At 55.0% G+C, this 19,603-nt stretch overlaps 2 protein-coding genes across 2 annotated transcripts; both read left to right on the top strand.

The window, feature by feature from the left end:
• Positions 1 to 413: 413 nt before the first annotated feature.
• Positions 414 to 10,857, top strand: LOC34621520 (the record flags this gene model as incomplete). The annotated part of the gene is made up of 12 exons (XM_026337801.1): positions 414 to 474; positions 578 to 1,399; positions 2,375 to 3,867; positions 3,901 to 4,218; positions 4,488 to 5,256; positions 5,780 to 6,030; positions 6,539 to 6,924; positions 7,133 to 8,177; positions 8,283 to 8,903; positions 9,220 to 9,291; positions 9,392 to 10,291; positions 10,714 to 10,857. Coding segments are annotated over 12 exons (6,882 nt in total), but the record flags the coding sequence as incomplete, so codon positions are not given.
• Positions 10,858 to 18,252: 7,395 nt separating this feature from the next.
• LOC113147391 (mitogen-activated protein kinase kinase 1c-like) lies at positions 18,253 to 18,809 on the top strand. The gene is made up of 2 exons (XM_026337800.1): positions 18,253 to 18,504; positions 18,621 to 18,809. The coding sequence occupies exons 1-2, from the start codon at positions 18,253 to 18,255 to the stop codon at positions 18,807 to 18,809; spliced, it is 441 nt and encodes a 146-aa protein (XP_026193585.1).
• Positions 18,810 to 19,603: the final 794 nt, after the last annotated feature.

The following is a 19,603-nucleotide window of genomic DNA, read 5'->3' as shown; positions in this document are numbered from 1 at the left end:
ATGGGCGGTCACAGGACAGGCGGAGGAACGGGAGTCGCTGCTGCAGCACAGCACAAGCCACACCAGTACGTAGCAGCAGCAGCTGCGATAGCAGCACCCGACGCAACAGGCCTCCGACAGCCTTCATCAGCTGGAAGCTGTACACCTGCCGCTTGTGCTGCAACTCCGACGGCTGCAGCTGCTGCAGCCTCTCTTTTGTCCCCGCCGCGAGGACCAGGAGGGCAGAGCAGCGAAGTTGCTGCAACACACGAGATGCAAGAGTTGCCTTGCAATGCCGCTGGTGCTTCTGAACGGAGAAGCAGCAGTAGCAAATCAATGTGCCCAGCAGCGGGAGAGACAGCCACAGATGCTGCGGATGGCCTCAGCAGGTGCACCACCGCTGCAGCTGCCGCACCGGCGCATGCGGCCAGCCTCGAAGTGCAGCGGCAACAACAACAGCGGCAGCAGCAGCAGCAGCAGCAGCCTCCGCCGCTAGCTGGGGAGGCGAGTGCAGCATCCCCCCCCCGCAACAACACTTCGTCAGGAATTTTTTCTGCTTCCGGTTCAATTGCAGGGAAACCATCAAGCGAAACAGGAGCAGGATCGCGAGGGGAAGAGCTCGAATGCAGTGTGTGTCTGGTGAAGGGTTCAGAACTTCGCAACCTTGTTCTAGTCTGCAGCGGCTGCGGTGCTGCAGTTCATCAGTATTGCTATGCTCTCTTTGCCGCTCCAGAAGGCCCGTGGCTGTGCTGCCTTTGCGTCTGGAAGCAGAAGCAGCAGCAGCAACAGCAGCAGCAAGTGGATGCACCAGCTCTTGCTGCATCTGCAGCCTCAGCCGGCGAAATGATTCTTCCCAAGAGACCCTCCAGTGCTTCGTTGCAGCAGCCCTCTCAGCTAGGCGCATCAGCAAGTAGCAGAAGCATCTCAGAGGTGTGCCGCCTCTGCCTGAAGGCCGGGGGGGGGGCCATGCGTATTGGGGAGGAACGCCTTTGGGTGCACAGCTGCTGCGTGCTGTATGCTGTTGGAGGACCTTTCTTTAAGCAGCAGCTGCACTTAGACTCGCCCACTGCAATTGCGTCCTCCGTATCATTGGCTGCAGCAATGCAGTGGGTATGCTGTCTCTGCGGCTTGGGGGGCTTTCCTGTGAGCTGCGGCTATCCTGGCTGCAGCAACCGGCTGCACGTCACCTGTGCCAAAGCAGCGAACTGCTGCTGTTGCTGCTGCTCTCTGTGGTCTGGGGATGCTGAAGGGATAGGCAGAGAGGCTCCCTGGCGCGCTGTATTCTGTAAGCAACACAGCAATGCTGCAGCCGTCGGTGTTGCCAAACAAAGCCGCAAAAAGGCCCTCTTTGGTAGTCTTCAGCCGACAGTGGTGGCTTCGGAGGACAGTGTAGGGGGATCTTCAGCAGCTGCCGGTGTAGGTGCAGCAGCGAAGGTGCAGCAGCAGCAGTTGCTGCTGCACGATGCGCCGCAGAAGCAACTGCAGCACGAGCAGCGCGATGGTATTACTCAACAGCAACAGCAACAACAGCAGCAGCAGCAGCAGCAAGTCCCCTTTCAGCTGCCTTCCCCTATAGCCCAGCAGATGTTTGCTGTCGCCAGTCTGCCAGGCCAGCAGCAGCAGCAGCAGCAGAAGCCACCCCTGACTCCACAACAGCAGCTGTATGTTCACCAGCAATATCTGCAGCAGCAGTTTCTGCAGAAGCAGTACTTCCAACAGCACTTGCTGCAGCAACACTATCTGCAGCAGCAGCTGTTTCAGCAGCAGCAGCACCTGTTGCAGCAACACTATTTGCATCAAAAGCAGCAGCAACAGGAAGCCGCCTTGGCAGCAGACGGCACAGCTGTAGCAGCAGATGTAGGAGATTCTTCCGTCATCAACGGCGGCCACTCTCCAGCGACGGGAGCTGCAAAGGATGCTTCCAGTGCTTTAGCGAGTTCATGTCCAGCCCTGCAGCCTGCCTTGTCTTCTGCTGCGTCTGACCTAGCGGCAGCACTTGGTCCGACTTCTCAGGGGCGGCAGCAGCTTGCGCAAGTACAGCAACAGCAGCAGCAGCAGCAGCAGCTCCAGCAGCACTTGCAGCTCCAGCAGCAGTTGCAGCAACAGCAGCAACTCCAGGCTATGCGATTAGGGGTCACCGCAGCATCTCCAGCCGCAGGTGCTGCTGCTGCAGCAGCTGCTGCGGCTGCTCGATCATTTGTTGCTGGTCCTCTGTACGCAGCAACGCCAGCAGCGCCATCGCCTTCGGCGGCTTCTTTGCTGTTGGGCCCTGGGAGTATCTCTCTGCTGCCTTCCGTCGCGACTACGCCGGCTGCAGGGGGAGTTCCTCCCGCGGCTGCCCCTGCAGTCGCTTGCGGCAGCTCGCCAGCGGCTACAGGAGCAACAGTGCCATCAGGCAGCAGCAACGCGGCATCAAGCGCAGAGGGCGCTGCGAGTGGCGGGAAAGGGGGTGTGACACGGGGCCTTAGGGCACGAGGTCGCCATGCAGGAGGGGCAGCAGCAGCAGCAGCAGCAGCAACACCGTACAACAAGGGCAGCAGGCCGTCTCCGCAGGCTTCCCCTGCTGCCGGAGGAGGCGAAGTGCATGCAACACTGGCTGCAGAAACTTCCAATCCGTCGTTAGGCACTGCGGGCGGCGCAGCAGCGGCCTCTTCTGGGAGCAAACGGGATGCGGCAGACGGCGTATGTGGTGGTAGCACAGCTCATAAAACTACGTCTAGTAGTAGTAGCAGCAGCAGCAGCAGCAGCAGCTCGAGCTCGACTCGGGGAAGTCGCGTGCAATGGAGCCGATTCGACGCGCTGTTTCGGAGGGTTCCCCTGGGGCCCTTTGCTGCAGACATCTCAAGGGCCTTTAAGGAGGGTCCGGAGAGACAGCAGGCCCTGCAAGAAGCGAAAACTATCGAGCGCACTCTGTTGCAGCCAGACTCTACCCCCAACGCGGCAGACCTCCTTCTGCCGGCAGCAGAGGATCTCGATGCACTTCAGGAACTTCTTGAGCTTCATGCGCAGGTCCTCAAAGAGAGGCAGGAAAAGCGAAAGGGCATGAAGCAGGGTGGCGTGGAAGGCAGAGACGTGGAGAATGCCGCTCACAAGCTGCCCATTACGGCACTCATCGACTTCGGATCGGTGGCTGCTTGGTGCTGCTTTGAGCCCGTCGAGGGGCGTTACTCTGAGGCTCCCCAGGCCGGGCAGCTTCTCGACGAACTGTGTAGCAAGGGCAGAAATGCGCTTCCAAGTGCCAGCGGCAGCAACGGAAACGGGAGCTTTGTATTGGATGATGTTGCTATCAAAGCGTATCTCCAAAAGGTAGTCGCTCCGGCTCTCGCAGAGCACCAAGGGGGGCTTGCGTCTCCTGCTGCCTTCGGCACAGGAGCAGCAGGATCTTCCGCTTCCGCTGCTACCGCCGCCGCTACTCCTGCATTGCCGCAAGGCGGTGGGGTTGTTGTAGAGGAGGGAGCAACAGAAACCGTAAGCAACAGTCCCACCCTTCAAACTGCAGGGTGTCAGCTGTCCATTAAAGCCTTCAAGATCCTCACGGACTACCAACTTGCCTTTTGCAGGAGGCAGCTACACTGCATGCAGATCCCCGCCGAAGGAACGGCTCCGGACCTCAAGGCTTTGCTGCAGAAGCAACTGCAGCAGCAGCAACAACAAAAGCACCAGAGATTGCCAGGCCCAGAAAGGCCAAATGGAGCAGAACATGGAGGAGTGGAGGAAAGCGATGGAACCTCTAAGAAGCTCTGCTCCCTCCACGAAGGCGCGTCCAGCAAATCAGCAACAGCAGATGATGAAACATCGGTGAAAAGCGGAGCTTACCAAGGAAGCGAGACAAGGGTTCTCGCGAAGGCCGAGAGCAACGGCACGGACTGCTCACGGGTTTCCATGGACGTAGAGGGGAGGAAGGAGGCCTCTGGCGAGCAGCAGCAGCAGCAGCAGGAGCGACAGCAGGAGCAGCAGCCTGCCGCAGATGGTTCGAACGGCAATAGCGGCAACAAGGCAGGCTCCCAAGTGACGGCAGCGGATTTGCCTAACCCGTCGTTTACCTTCGGAGGGGCAGTAAACCGTCCTGCGGCTGGTACTGTTAGTCTTGCAGGCAACAGCAGCCACACCATCGGTGGTGTTAATGGAGGCGTAGCCTCTCTCGTAGAGGTGGCAGGGCATCGGTGGTATTGGGGGGCTTGTGGGGAAAATAGAGAAGCTGGAGACTTCGTCGGATCGCAATGCATGCAGTTCTTGCAGGTAAGCGGATCCCGGTGTACCAACGCTCCACGTGTGCCACTATTCAAAAGCAGCTGTCACTGCCTGCTGACGAGCTCCTTTCTCTGTGCTTTCGCCTGTCCTTTGATTTCGGCTGTGAGCCTTTGTTCGGCTCTTCCAGCGCATACAGGGAGGATGGCTGGGGAGTGAGAGAGGCAAGGCACTAACGCGTGTGCTTATGCGCATAGTATACAGGCACCTCCCAAGCTTCTGTATATGCTTGCTGGTCTTGGGTTTGGGTAACTGCGCAGGTAGGGCGTGTGTTGGCGCGCGATCTGCATCGCTTCAAGTCCTCCTTGTTGCGCTGTCTCCTTGAAGAGAACCAGAGCACCTTGAGGCTGTCGGAACGGGCAGACGTCTTGTCTTCTTTGCTGCAACGCTACGGCGAAATGCAGAGGTGGGGTCATCTGAGGCAAGCCCTCTGTGCAGGCCTCAGGGATGTGGCCATGCCACCCTTCCTGCCGAATGCGGCGGCAGTGCAGCAGCAGCAGAATCAGCAGCAGAATCAGCAGCAAGTATTGGGGGCATCTCCTGGGACGGCAGCTGCCAAATGCGCACCTTCTCAGACTGAGGGCTCAAGCAGCAGCAACAGCGGTAGCGTGTGCAAGGAGAATGAAACGGCGGCAGCTCTCCAGGCCGTGGCTTGTCGGTTTGCTGCAGCTGCAGCGGCAACGGGGAGGGCGAGGAATGCCAGCCCGGAGCAGCAGCTGCTGCAGCACCAGCAACAACGGCATCTGTTCAATCAGACACCGGAGAAGCCGCCTGAGGAGGGCCTCCCTGCGAGTGACTTTGCGGAGGCTGCGGAGGCAGCAGCCGCTGCTGCTGCTGTTGCCGAGGCAGCTGAATCGGGTGACGCCGCAGCAGCGGCGCTGCGACTGTACGAACACCAGGAAGGGGTGTTGCCTAGGGAGAATTCTGCAGTCAACCCAAGGCCCCCAACGAAGGGCCTCTGGCATGGCGTTCAGGCTCCCCGTAGTAACGGGCTTCAAGCTGCTGCGACAGGAGTAGCACAGGGGTATGGCAATTGGTGCTGTTCCGGCTCTTATCTGGACCTCGGTTGTTGTTGCTAATGGTTGCTGTTGTTGCTGGTTGTTGTTGCTGGTGGCTGTTGTTGCTGGTTGTTGGTGGCTGTTGTTGTTGCAGTTGTTGCTGGTTGTTGTTGCTGGTGGCTGTTGTTGCTGGTTGTTGGTGGCTGTTGTTGCTGGTTGTTGTTGCTGTTGTTGCTGGTTGTTGTTGCTGTTGTTGCTGGTGGCTGTTGCTGTTGTTGCTGGTGTTTTCTGATAGACTATACATTGCTAGATGCGTCCTCTTGAGGCAGTTGCGTTTTTGGGTGCTCCCGTATGTCCCTGCAGAACGCAGTATCCCACCGAGCGGCATCGCCAAACAGCCGTTGATGCAGCAGGAACTGCTGCTGCGGCCGCAGCAGCAGGAAATCCAGCAGGAGGAACAGCAGCAGCTGCAGCAGCACCTTTTGGTGGGAGCGGCAGTGTGGCTATCTGCAACAGCGGAGGCGCCAATGACTCGTGCAGTTTCCTGCTGTCAGGCAGTATGCCCGGGGGTGGCTTAGACCTGGTGTGCTGCTGCGTATGCTGGCAAGGGGAGATTTCGTCCTTAAATCCCCTCTATTCATGTGTGCGCTGCCTCCTCTGCTGCCACAAGCATTGCTACGGCGTGGGCCGCATGGGGGAAGCGGTGGAAGCGGAAGATTGGCTGTGCCGCCGTTGCGAGTTCGAAAAAAGAACTTTAGGCACTCAGTGGATGGCCGTCTTCAAGCCCATGGATCCGAAATGCCAGGTAACAACTCTTACAAGCGCGCCTAGCAAGACTTTTACCCCCCAGCCATTAGACTCCCACCCCCCAGCCGTTCTACAAGCCACCATCCTCGTAGCGGTGATGACACAATTTCTCGGCCTTCGTGCCTGCACCCTCCTCTTTTCCCCTGCCTCTTTTACCCCGCCTCTTGAGTTCCTGCATCACCACAACCACCACCACGACTACAGCGCCGAAATCGCACTGGCCATCAGGCACACTGTTGTTGGCAGTGCTAAGAAGGACCGCTGCAACTGCAAGCCTCGTGCACGCCGCATGAGGAGCCTTCCGCTTTGAGCTGCTGCCGCCTCGACTGCATGCAAATCGTGCGGGGGCGAGGCGGAGGTCTCTGCCTGTGTCGTATTCCATTTTCGCTGCGTGTGTAGTTCTTCTCCGCAATTTCCCGTCACGCTAACACCTGCTGCCGCCTTTTACGGGCAAACAAGCTCTAGCTTTCACGAGTGCTGTGGGTTGTTGCTGTCCCTATTTGCAGATCTGCTGCCGAGGCGGAGGGGCCCTCAAGCCCACTGCAACAGGCGCTTGGGCGCATGTGCTCTGCTGTGTCTTTCTGATGCCAGAAGTGGTGTGCTTGGACTTGCAGCGTCTCGAGCCTTGGAGTCTTGAGGGCGTGCAGAGTTGGCGTCGGTTTGCCGTCTGCTCGCTTTGCGGTGTGGCGGGAGGAGCTTGCCTCCGGTGCTCTCAGGTGGGGTGCACTGTGGCATTCCACCCCATGTGCGCGTGGCTCGGAGGCCTCTACTGCTCGGCGGAGACGATCCCTGGCCTCTTCCTTGTCGTTAGAGGGACGTTGGATCATTGCTTCCCCCGCCTCAGACTCAATGCCTTCTGCTTCAAACATACGCCGGAGGCGCCTTCTATCCGGTGCGTGTCGGACTGCCGTCGACGAGAGGCCCCCTCCCTCTCCTCCCCCGCCGCAGGGGCCTCGAGGCTTTCCTGCTTTTACGCTCCAAATAAGCCCTCCTATGCGAGGCGGAGAAAGGGGGGAGAAGCGGGGGGTTGGTCGTGTTGTGCTCGCTTTCCGCCGCCTCCTCAGATTCTTCCAAGTCTGTTACCTTCTCTTTACCTGCAGGAGGAGTGGAGCCTTGCAGGCCGTCATGCGATCACGACGCTATTGCACGCGAGACCACTGCCCAGAGCTGCATGCTCTCAGCGAGAGAAAAGGCGCGTTCTTTCTCAAGCGTGCGCTCCCCGCCGCTGCTGCGGCTACCCGCCGCAGCACAGCCGTTGCAGCAGCTGCGGCTGCCAACAGCTGCAATGCCACCAATGCCACGCCCTCCAAAGCGCATTTTCCAGCAACTCCCGTGACTCCCGCCGCTGCGGCCCCTCCTGCCGCTGCCACTCGACGGTCCGTTGCTGCTGCAGCTGCAGCTGCGGCATCTGCGCACTCCATGGGGGGAGGCACTCCTGCTGCGGAGACAGCACCTGGTGCTGCAGCCTCGGGAGGGCCTTGGCCAAACAGCGTCACAACTACTGGCAGTTCCGGCTGCATTACCCCCAACGCGGCTGGCGAAGGCTTGGCTACAGCTGCGGGAGCAGCGGCGGGAGGGAGAGCAGGAGAGACTTCCGCGGCAGCTGCCACAACAAATGGAGATGTCTTTGCGACGGAACGACCCATGCTGGAAGAGCTGGATTTCTATCAAGACCACTGCTGCGCCGTCTGCCTTCTTCCGAAGGTCACTGCCAGCACCAACAATCCCTTCTTTTACTGCTCCCGCTGCGGGATATCGGTGCACCGCATGTGCTACGGCATCCCCCGCGAATGCCTCCCCAGCATCCTCCGCCCCGAGCTGCAGCCGCAAGAGCAACTTGAAGCGGAGGACTGTGGCATCAAGCGGCAGAAACATACGGGGGGAACGCATGGCACCACCACCATCACCAGCGGGCTTCCAGAGGGCAGAGACAGCAGCAGCTGCTGCAGCAGCACGTGCAGCAGCAGCAGCAGCCACAGCAGCAGCAGCAGCAGCACCAAGGACGCAACCTCGATTTCGAAACCTCCTGGTCTAAAGCGTCCTTATTCGGATATTCCCGCAACAGGCTGCAGCAACGGCGGCGAGCCGTATGTGCCGGTGCCGTTTCTATGCGAGCCGTGCCGGTATGCATCCAATCGAGATGAGGTATGTAGATGGAGAGAGGCTTCCATCTTGCGTGCAGCCAGCAAGGGCTCTTGGAGGGTTTCTTCAAGGGATTTCCCGTGTGTGCCTTTGCGCGTGCTTCCTCAGGTGTACTGCCAGCTGTGCCCCCGTCGTGGGGGCGCCCTCAAACTGGCATTGCCGTCTTCATGCGGATTTACCGTGGAGACGGTTGTTGGCGCTTCAGCTGACAAAATTGCAGCGGCAGTTGCTGCTGCCGTGAGCAGCAGGCGCGTGGATGGCGGCAACACAGCGGCACCGCTACAGTTCGTGCATATGGTGTGTGCCCTCTGGACACCAGGTGTGGAAGCTGCTGAGACAGAGAGCCTTTCTCCCATTGTCGGAGTCGATGCCGCGTTACAGAGGGAGCTGCAACAAAACCCCTGCAATAGTGCTGGTAAGAATGCTGCCAAGCAGAACCAGCAGCAGCAGGAGAGCGGCGTCGCTCGTAGAGATCAGTCTCGAGCCGTATCGAACACCGCTGCTGCAGGACTGCAGCTGCAAGAAGCTGCTGGCTCAGAAGGAACTGGAGAGTCTGCCGGTACTTTTGTCTGTGCAATATGCGGCCTCTCGTTCGGTTTGATGCTTTCCTGTTGTGCCCGGGAGTGCACAACGACCTTCCATGCCCTTTGCGCTCAACTGCGGGGGTGCTTCATGGAGATGGCAGAAACTACAGGGCCTTCTTTCCAGGCGACAGCTTTCTGTCTCAAGGTAAGTGCGCCTCGTCCTTTTCCTTCTGCGGCAGCATAGACATCAAGGAAATACAGAGACACACTAGGGATCCTTTCCGCGCAGTTTTCTAGGCTTGTCGAGAGAATCACTGGGGATTTCGTGTTTTCCTACCTACTTGTCGTAGAGATAGGGCTTGAGGTTTCAGGCCTCACCTATCTCCCAGCAAGACGGTTTTGAAAGCATGGCACTTTGGTAGCAGCTGGTCTGTTTGCTATTTATCGATATCAGGGTGCACCTTAAGGACGGGTTGCTGTTCGGATAGCGGCTATCGTGGCGCGTTTGTGTGTTGCTGCAGCATTCCCACACTCGCAACCAGATTTCCCCAAGCGTTCGATTGCTGCTCCGTCTTCGCTCCTTCCTCGAGCTTGTAGGTCCTCCCCCTCCGTCTGTATGCCACAGCTAGCGCATATTACTTCTGCTGCTCCTACTACTGCTCCCCCTCTCCCCGCTGCTGTTGCGTTTTGCAGTCTCGTCTGCTGGTTGGGCAAGTCTCGGAACGAGAGAGCAGCAAGAGGCTTTACATTGCCCAGCGGCGGAAGTGCCTCGCCGCGGCATACCCAATTCACCCTTCGCAGACTCCCCACCCCGCCACGCAGCAGCAAGGGCAGCAGCAAGAGCAGCAGCAAGAGCAGAGCCATCTGGCGCTCGCTAGTGTGGAGCTGCAAGGCCTCGAGTCAGTGATCGACAGCGAGACGGGCTTTCGTTGCACGCATCTGTCTGAGCAGCAGCTGAAGCAGCTACAGCAGGAGCAGCGAGCGCACCGGTATGAAGGCACTTTGAAGGGCACGCTGCTGCGGCTGCTGGATACAAGCACTGCCGCGGCAAGGCAGGAGGCCATAAGGCTTGCTGCCTCTGTCCGGCAGACTTGGGAAGCGATCCTCTCTGAGGCCACCCCCGCTGCTGCGGCACGGGCAGGAGCATCTGCTGCGGCAGCAGCCGCATCTGATCCGGGGGAGCTCAAGCCTGCCGCCAACAGCAGCAGCAGCAGCAGCACGAGCAGCAGCTATGGAGGCGGGGAAGATGACTTTGGTGTCCCCGAAGGTTTATTTGTAGATGACGCTGCAGACGATGAGGCAGTGAAGAGCAATTATATGTCCCTCTTCTTTTCTGGTCCTGTGCCTCCCTCAGACTTCACCGCCAGCAGCAGTGTTGGCTCCAGGGAAAATCCTGCTGAACAGCCAAGCGAAGGCGCTGAGCTGCTGCCCCTGCTGCGCATATCCCAGGCCACGATGGCTTCTGATGGCAGGCAGCCGTCGCACTGCCCTCAGGTGTGTAGTTGCTGGCGATCTGCACCAACTGCAGGAGGCGGCTCGGCAGCAGGCGGTGCAGAGGCAGATCCTGACGGCAGTGCCCTTGCGGCGTGCAACGTGGAAATCCGGAGCTACTTTGTGAGCGCGGCAGTTCTTATGGCGCTGCAGCAGCTGCGCCTTTTCTTTGTCCGGCAGCAACGGCAGCACGAGCAGCAGCAACGTGGACTCGACAGGGCTGCTGGGGGGGTCTCTTCCACGGAGAGAGAGTCTGATGCCTCTCACCGGATGAAGGCTTCTGCAGCAGTGCCTCAAACAGCCTGGCCCTTGGATGACGACAGCAGCTACGTGACGGAGCTCTCTGGGTTGCAGCCCTTACTGTCTCCGCTGCAACGCGGGGCTGCGAATGAGGCGTTGCTGTACTCCTTGCATGCGGAGGCGAAGAACTGTCGATACTCGTGCTGGTGTTCCTTTGTCGCAGCGCTTGTGCAGCAGACGCCTCGGGATTCACAGGGCATTGCGGCACAGGACGGCATAAACAGCATGTCTGCAGCAGCGGGACCAACAGCAAACGGAGCGAACTCGCTTCTGCATCAAGAGGAAGCGCCTTCCACTGCGGCAGGTGTCCTGGTGATAGCCGTTCAGCAGCTGCGGCTGTGGACTGGATTCGTAGTCGTTGCGCTTAGGGCAGCAGCACAAGCAGCAGCACAGGGGCGAGCCGGGAGTCCAGCATCAGCATCCCCCGCAGCTATTCGCGCGGCGTGCGTTGCGGGGGCGTCAGTGTTGCAGCGCATGCTCCATAGCAGCAGCGCTGGCTGGACCGGCGTTGCTGCTGTGGAAAGGGTGACCCCACCGTTGGAGTGGAGAGGAACGCTCCGCACGGTGAGGCCTTTTTAGGTCCAACAGAGCGATCCATATGCATATTGATGTGTAACTGCCTAGTAACTCTAGATATGCAATGCAGCTGGAGAGGGGTTATGCTCACCGGCGCATTGTACAGAGCGCGTGCTGCAAGCCCTCTGGCTCTCGTTCTATGAGCCCTTGCTTACTCTGGCGTCTTTTCAGGTGTCCTTCTCTGTATATGCCTCTTGGTGTTGAGGTCCTTACGCGCAGCAGCGTGCGGCCTGTGTGCCTCCTGCGTCTGTGGTGCTGCAGGGCGTTGCAGCCATCGGCAGACGGGTGGCTTTGTACTCCCCGTACATGGGAGTTTGGTATGGCGGCGTCATTGTCTTCTGCGACAATCCATCAGGAAGCAGCAGTGGCTCGGACAGCAGCAGTAGTCGAGGCTTTAGGGCGGGGCGGTGTCTCATTGCTTATGACGATGGTGACTGCGCTTGGGCCTATTTGGAGGGCCTTGCGGATGTTCTCCTTTTCAGCATGAGTACTGAGAACCACCAACTGTGAGGTTCCCCCTTTTCGCGCCCTCCTATCTTTCTCTGCTGACCCTGCCCTCACGGCACCGTTCGTCTTGCCTCCTTTCTTGGGAAGCTTTCTTACTTCTGTGCATGCATTTCCTCGTTGCACCTGCGGTCGCTCTCTATGGTGCAACGCGCTCAGGTGGATGGAAGCCCTCAAAAGGCGGCGGCAGCGCAAAATACAGCAGGCCGTGGCGGCACATCTGAGAGAGAAGCAGCAGGTACTCACGGGGCCCTGCATCAGCTGCGGAGCAATTTGTTCGAGCGTCAACAGCAGCAGCAGCCAGCAGCTACAAAATCAACAGCACCAGAAGCAGCAGCAACAGCCAGAGGAAAGCTCCCCCTTCCCGGGCATCGTCTGCTGTCAGTCTGCGCCCCTGCCACGGCTCTCCACCAAAAAGCTGTCACTTGCACTTTTGTACCATCGTTTGCACTGCATCTTGCATGCTACTCTGCAAGGACGGCAGCTGTTACTGTTGATGTGGGCACGCCTATCCTGATTCTCTTTGACTGCGGAATGAGCCAAAGATATGCAACTTTGCTTATTTTCCATCTGGCTGCGCTGCAGACCGGGAAGACTGCGGCGCCCTTTGCTGCAGCAGGTGCCTCTCTTCTGCTGCCGCTGCAGTACGTTTTATTGCCGAACTTCCGTCCATCTCTTGTCTCTGCACCGAAGCCTCTGCTGCAGATCCCCTCTCTGCTAGTTTGGTACAGTTGTTGCTGCCCACCATGACGATGTCATTGTTGCTGATACACGCGTGGCGTTTCTATTGTCGCAGGCTGGGGAGGTATGGCGCTGCCTGCGCTGCAATCGGTGAGTTCCGGGTTACTGCTGCCTTGCGGTCTTTATAAGTACTAATGTTCCTCTTAGGCCTTGCTTCCGAATATCAGTGGCTCTGTTTTCGCTCATGTCGTTTCTGTGTTGTGTAGGCCCCTGTGAGCCCTTCGCTCTGCCAGTGGTGGCAGCAGCAATTAGTGGTTGACAAAGCTAAGAGGGCTGCGGTGTTTTGCGAGATATAGCTGACTCGTGACCCGTCGTTTAGGCCGCTGCCTCTGATTATGCTGCAAGACGCATCATATGCGCCGTCACTGTGATATTGTGCACGTAAGTGAGCGCCAGCCGGCCTGGATCTACCCGGCCGTATTACGTCGGTAGCTAGGAGCTACCATGTAGCACTCTAGTAGCTAGGCATGTGGGAGTTCAGCTGGTTTCGCGCCTTCAGCTCTGCGTGGTGTTTGTGGGGGACTTGGCCTCCTGGTGGTTCCGAACTTTGTCCAGCGGAGTCGGAGATTTGTAGCAGTTTTGTTGTTTGCTCTATCAGAAACTCTGTCTTGCAGCTAAATTCTCGTGAATTGCTGCTTGCACAGTTTGGCCCCAAGCTTCCGAAGGGCTGCCTTGGTTCAAAATGAGATGCAGAGCCGTCTGGTGGTGGCTGACACAGCCTCACCAAACGCAGAGGGTATGGGCTAGGAGCTGTAGCACAATTATAGAATTCGAGATATTTTAAACGTATTCCTCATGGAGCAATTAGATCGACTGTAACTAGTTTTTTAAAGAGGCCATTTGATTAAAGGTCTCATGCAAGGTGGTTCCTGCCGCCTCGCTTCACCTTGGACTCTCCACTCCACAAGCGATCACTGATTACATTGCTGACGCCCTGCTACTTGGACCGCATAAAAAGGCTCACAGATCTTCAAAGAGTTGTTTCGTATCTCCATTATGCCCTTGGGCTTCAAGCATTATTTGGTTTGGCTCTAAGCAACTTGCCACAAGCATGGAAGCTTGCATTATTACTAACGAAACAACAAATCGCTACTACGCATCGTGGGATATTTGCTGTTGAGTGAAGCTTGCCTGAATCCATCTTTTCTAAGCTCCCGGGAATTCCCTACCTGCGCTAAACTGGTGAGACAAAATCCATTTGAATACTTGTATTATTCCTCGATGCTGCATAATAGAGCCCTATGCACCTTTAGCATGCGTGTATCTGGGAAGGAGTTTCAAGTAAATATGACGTTGGGCTGGGCACCGCTAAAATCTGCGAGACTTGGACTTCGACATCCGGCTGTATATGCAAACATTTGTCCACAATTAAGCGTGAATTTAGCCAGACCGTACCTTGGTGGCCTCATCAAATTATCATGTAGAGTATTGTCAAGGTGAGGTCGGCGCAAGCAAAGGTTCCCCCATGAAACTCGGGTAAAGGAAAAGCCGGAGGAAAAGGTGCCCATTCTCGCAGATTTGCAGCCCTACATTTGGCTGCGTTCTTAGACCCGTACCAACAGCAAAATTACTGAAATCACTCTGCATTCCTTCGAGTTAGCAAGCAACGGTTTCAAGAGCATAATATTTACGGGCCAGTGCATAAGCTATGCTCCTTCATTTCCTCGGTGAACCCATCCTCGCCATCCTGTGCAGGCCATTGTGCGCTTCGGCTCCTCGCGTAGTGCATACGAAAGAAATATAACAGATCGTCGACTGGGGTGGCCCTTAGAACAGAAATAATGATGGTAGTCCACCAAAAAGCAGCCTTGGAGGCGTTTTCTTGGTAGACCAAAGTATTCAGGGCAGGCCTCCAATTGGGACAGCAGCTAGTTCCTGGGCCCAGGCACACTGGTCTGCTTTCCTTCGAGGTAGCCTTTTGCGCGTCGTCATTCTTTCTGCCAACTGAAAGCTAGTTTGCCGTACAGTCACTGGGTTTGAAGAAGTGTAGTGAACCTGCCATCGTAGTAAATTGGCTGTCAGTAATGCATTTGGCAGCACAGCGGCTGAAGCAACGAAGCTTACTAGTCTACAGGCAAGGAAACTTCGGTATCCAAAAGCTTGGGGATAAAGACACTCCTCTTCTGGCGCCTGGCCAGTGTTACAGACCGTTGGACCAGAAAAAATAGCCTACGGTCACGGCTCAAAGCTGACGGTCGGTGCACCTGCAAATTGCAGTGGACTACCAGGATACAGCATGACTGCCAAAGTCAAATACAAGAGGCTGGAACACGTGCTTTACACGAATATTTTTAAAGTCTAGCTGCCATGCTAGGCAATTGCCTTGGCATAACAACGAATTAGATCCAAGCAGGAGCTATCGGAGTATTGTGACCAAGTCTTCAGTGCACAGTACACAAATTAGAGCATACGCTTTGGTGTTCCCGTCAGGGAAACAAAGCCATTAACTGTCCTTCCTATGTGGGAAGACCGGTAAACTTTTACTCGCCCGCTGAGGAGTCAGCCATTCCCATGACGGACCAGAACAACCTTGATGCCTTTCTAGCGCACAAAGTGGACGTATCCTGTTCAAGATTTTTGTTGGTTCTTAGATTTTATCTAATGCTGGACAGACAAAGTCGTTGCATGCACCACGCCATAAAGCCTACTTGCTCACGACTATTCCCTAGCGGCATCTGGTGTATGAAACCGAAATTGCAAAATCGTGTTCCAATCGCGTGCACGCAATAATGCATTCACTGAGTGAATGGGCTAGGTTATTTCTCTTCTTTGGAGTACACTCACTGTCTGCTTAAATTGCCCTAGAAAATTGGTGTTATGCATCAAAGTGAGCGTTTGTCAACTTTTCACTGAAACAATTGGCATGTTTTTCTTCAAAAAAGCTCAAACTAAACTTATACTTCCCTACAAAGGAAGCACAGACGCAAGTGCTGTCGGCGACTGGTGTCGCTATACCTGCACTGGAGTTGACAATGCTAGTAGCTTTTACAGAATTACACCACATGCTTTAACTTCTTGATAAAAAGGCAAGGCTACACTCATGACACTCTATGGAATTCGCTCTTACGGAGACCCATTTTTGCGAAACTACTGATGGTAGTGCTACAATTTTTCACCCAGAGACTCAGCTGGGGCAAAGCGCATTCCGGCTTGAAGTAACGCTTTGATCCTTCGATAGGGACAGCCGTGGAATTTCTGCTCCACTATACGCTGAAGTCTTCATACTTCGCGACTTCTACACCCAAGGTTCGTTGGAAGTTTTGTCTCCCTAAGACGACCCTGCCTTCAGGCTCCTTTTCGCTTCTGGTGACCTCGTGTGACTATATGTCTCTTAGCACGGAAAACGAGGTAGATCCCATCTTTGGACAGTTTCGGATTGAGTCAACTCACCAAGAAGAAAATGGGTGGTATATGCGCTTTTATTTATCAAGCTGCTCAATGTATTTTTCACCGCTGAGATAGGAGGAAGTGTTCATGGGGTCCTCTGCGTGAAGTGGCGCAATTTGTTTTCCGTTCGCTGCAGTTAAAGAACTATTTAGTGAAAGTCCTGGCAATCACATAAGAGCATAGGCATGTTGAGCCGTTCTCGCTGAGAGCATATAAAAAGTTTGCGCAGAATTTGTTGTGGGTATTCTCGAAGGGGAGAGACAGCAACCTCCTTCCAGCCCTCGCGTGCTCTGTCCTGCGTGCATTACTCACGTACGCAATTTTAGATTATTAAATTTCCTTAATTTTTCAACACTCATTTTCCTTCCAATGGACCGTGTGCCCGGCGCTTGACCAGGAAACACAACGGTAAATCAAGAGAACTGCGATAGTTGCTCCACACTTTATCTCCGCAACTGATGAGCCACTTCGGTAAGCCATTTTGCACGTTGAGCTCCTAGTCTTACCCGCAAATCAGTTGGGATCAGTTTTACGACAATCTGCTGGATGGGACTTTGGTCCTTGTTAACTACTTCACATTCCGGTGAACCACTGGGCTAGCAATGAAGTGAGCTGGAGCAGAAATTTCCCATAATCCAGCGTAGACGCTGCATTCTAACTTTGAACTCGTTTGCTTGTTGCCAAGGAAAATTCCACCCGTTCTCCATTAAAGCTATTTGTCATGCCTTGCGACGCGCCGTGGCAGCACGATCTGACCCTTCTGACATCCACAGGGAGGAGCGCGTTTCACCGTCTCCCTGTGTCACACAGACACACTACAACGCTAAATAAGTGCAGAGCACAAGATATACGACAATCAGATGAAGGCAATAACAACGATGGTGATCGGCCTCCCTGCTACTGCAATTTGCAAGGGCCGGCACTCGCTATGAAATTACGGCCCCCCTTCATAAATGGACACTCATGCAACCATCATTTCCCAGAGCAGAGACAAACCTACAGAACTGCTTTTTGGCGGGCCTTTTAGAACAGTGACTTCATCCACATGATGAGGGATCCAACGCATTGAAACGCCCAGAGGTGCGGCCTTCTTCTAGCGGCTGCAGCTATTGCACACAGGAGAAAGGGCAAAATAAGGGATTCAGCCGCCCAGTTTAGTATTATCTGGCTCTTCCGTTAGTCTTCGTCATTCAATTAATACTTCCATGCCTACTGAAACCATGTATTTGTTGGGCAGCAGTGCCGGCGTCTCTGCCGTGCGAGGCCCTACTTTTCCGGGTCCCGTGGGTGTCCTTGGGCTGCTGCTGCTTGCTCTGACGCATAACTCTATAAATAGAAGCATTGAGCCCAAGGAACCCCCGAATTTGCGGCGCATTGCCTCTTTCCTTCTCTTGGCGTTCGTTATGGAGGCAAGGCATTCCGGATGCTTAAGATTGTTTGCTTCTTCAGAACTTCTTTTCTTCTGGAACGGCCTATACAAGATACAGCAAACTGTCACAAGGCTGGAAAGTTTTGGCTATCCAGAGGATGATTCGAGACAATATCCATTGGCATCATATTCCCGCAGCAGACCTTCATCAGGGCAATGCCCACCCCCCTATGCGCCCTCCTGTTCTTTGCACTTCTGACGACATTCGCACATCCCAGTGTAAAGGTCATGAAGCTGTTTAAAGAGCCTCAGACCAGTATGGCGGCTATCCATGAAACTTCCTTCGCGCCGTACGATAGTGGACGAAAGGTGAGATACTCTACAGAATAGCCAAAAAGCAGCACCACCCCTAAGCAGCTTCAACTTTGCAAACCTCTCTAGTTGGAGGCTCTGGGACTTCGCTTCATCGCATTTTTCTTTGTGCTCATTGTGTTGCTGGCACTGGCTCATGCTTTCCTTGTGCTCTCCTCCTAGGTCTTTCAGCGCCTTATTCGCACAGCCCCCAAAGATCTGGCATTCCGCTCAGGTCAAGACTGCACGCAACCGTTTATTCCTAGGCTGCTACATCCAGTAACCAGAAATTTGCACCCTTACACAGCCTTATCTGCCCATTATTTACACACTGCTAGCTCTCCCACTTGCTGCGGCTCCCGCAGCTGCTACTTTTTGCGATGATTATCCTGATACTTTTGCTTCAGGCACACTTTTGGGTTCATGTTCTTTGCTTTGGAGCTCTTTGCCAGTGATACCTGAGGCTGCCGTTAGCGAATTCGACCAGCGGCGGCCTCATCTGCAGGCCCGGAGACAGCAATGTGTGCTTTGGTTCGTACAACGTCAAATGGATTGCTTCCTTTGGCCCAAAATGCTGCTGCTTTTGTGATCAAGAATTCTGTTGTACTAGCTGGAAGGGAACATCTTGCATTGCTTGAGGCTTTTGTGCAGCAGCATATTATTCATCCCCCTCGTTACCTGCTGCCGGTCCTTGGGGTGTACAGGCAGCTCAGAAGCAAGAAGGGCCCCCTTGTGTGCCCATGTTACTTCCGGCAATGAATCTTGATGTACAAGCTGCTACCGTGGCTGCATTGCAGGGCCGAGTAACGATTGACTTTGCTTGTTACTGGCAGAGATGGTGTTGGGTCTTGAAGCAGTGCAGAGGGGTGGCCATTTGCATAGAGATGTAAAGCCTAACAACTTTCTTGTGACTCGAGAGGGGCACATCGTTTTGGCGGATTTCGATGGCATCTGGCCAGTAGGAATGCCTCTTGCAAGGGAGGAAGAAATGCAATTTACATGCAATTATGTACCTCCTGAGACACTGCGTGCGACTGAGGCTCTCAAAAGCGCTGATAAACAAAAGATGACTATGGGGGATACGATCGTTGAGTTGAGACAATAAAGGATGTGCCTGAGCGGTTGAAGCCAAAGCTGCTGTCGCTTTCTGAAAGGAGCGATGAGTGGAGTCTTGGAGCTTCAATACGGGAGATTTCCAAGCAGCTGGCTCGTCTTGGGCCTCTAGACGAGCCTTTGTTATTAAATGATTTATTGGAGTGCATAATGCGCCCCGTACAGTCGAGATCCTCCATGGAAGAAGTCAATGCCATCCTTATTCCGGCAAAGGCGCCACCTTCAGGGCCTTCATGGAAGACATGGACCTCAGGCCGGTCAAGCACAGTGTTTCGCTGAGACGCGGCGACTCACAACTGTCCACTTGAGTAGACAAAGAATATCTACCCGCAGGCTTTTTTGGTAGGCATCTATGCAGAAGGAACTTTTTGTAAGTTTTCCAGGAGATGAGCACCCACAGGGGATCTAAGAGAGAGGGGACAAAGTGTGCATTTTTCAGTATTCTTAAAGAAGGCAAAACAGCTCATACTATCTGAGTCGTAAATTACATATGCACAAGTTCATACTTGTCATATTATTGATTTCCTCAAGTGTGCTACCAATATAACCATACAGCTCCTCACTTCAACAACCACAGCAATTTTTGCTCTGATCCGAGAGTATTCAGAGTGCTTTAGTACATAGGGAGTGATAATGTGACGGCAGACACCTGCTTCTGTTGTTGTAGTAGCTATATCTGTTGGACTTTTTGTGCTGCCATGGTGAACAGCGTGATGGCAGAAAAAAACGTGTGTTTGACTGTGGGCAGCGTATGGTGCTCCACGCTGGGCATAATAAGACGTCCAAGCTCGGGTTCCTCGCATACACACTGGCAAGGACCCACTAGAAACGACAACAGGTAAACTTACGTGATCCTGCCTTGTCCTTGGCTTCGCATCTCTGACTTTGTTGTCCAGTTTTTTGGACTTGTTGAGGCGTTGCTGATTGCTAGATTGCTGGCCTTGTGTTTTTCCATGTCTGCCGCATGATTTTGTGTAAAATTGCCGGTATCGTGTATTTCTTATCATCTGGCCCTTTCTGTTGACTCTACATATCCCCGTATGCGTGCTTTCTTTGCGTATGCGTCTGCCCTG

Source organism: Cyclospora cayetanensis, unplaced genomic scaffold (assembly GCF_002999335.1).
Source record: "Cyclospora cayetanensis isolate NF1_C8 unplaced genomic scaffold, CcayRef3 CcayRef3_contig_201, whole genome shotgun sequence".
In the NCBI taxonomy this organism is placed as follows: Eukaryota; Apicomplexa; class Conoidasida; order Eucoccidiorida; family Eimeriidae; genus Cyclospora; species Cyclospora cayetanensis.
The sequence above is the reverse complement of the archived record's forward strand: the minus strand, read 5'-3'. Positions and strand labels throughout refer to the sequence as shown.

What these genes read in the sequence shown, in the direction of transcription:
- LOC113147391 (XM_026337800.1), top strand. Translation starts at nt 18,253, where the DNA reads ATGGTGTTGGGTCTTGAAGCAGTGCAGAGGGGTGGCCATTTGCATAGA. An exon ending in TGACTATGGGGGATACGATC is followed by an intron (nt 18,505 to 18,620) that starts GTTGAGTTGAGA and finishes ATTTCCAAGCAG; the next exon opens with CTGGCTCGTCTTGGGCCTCT.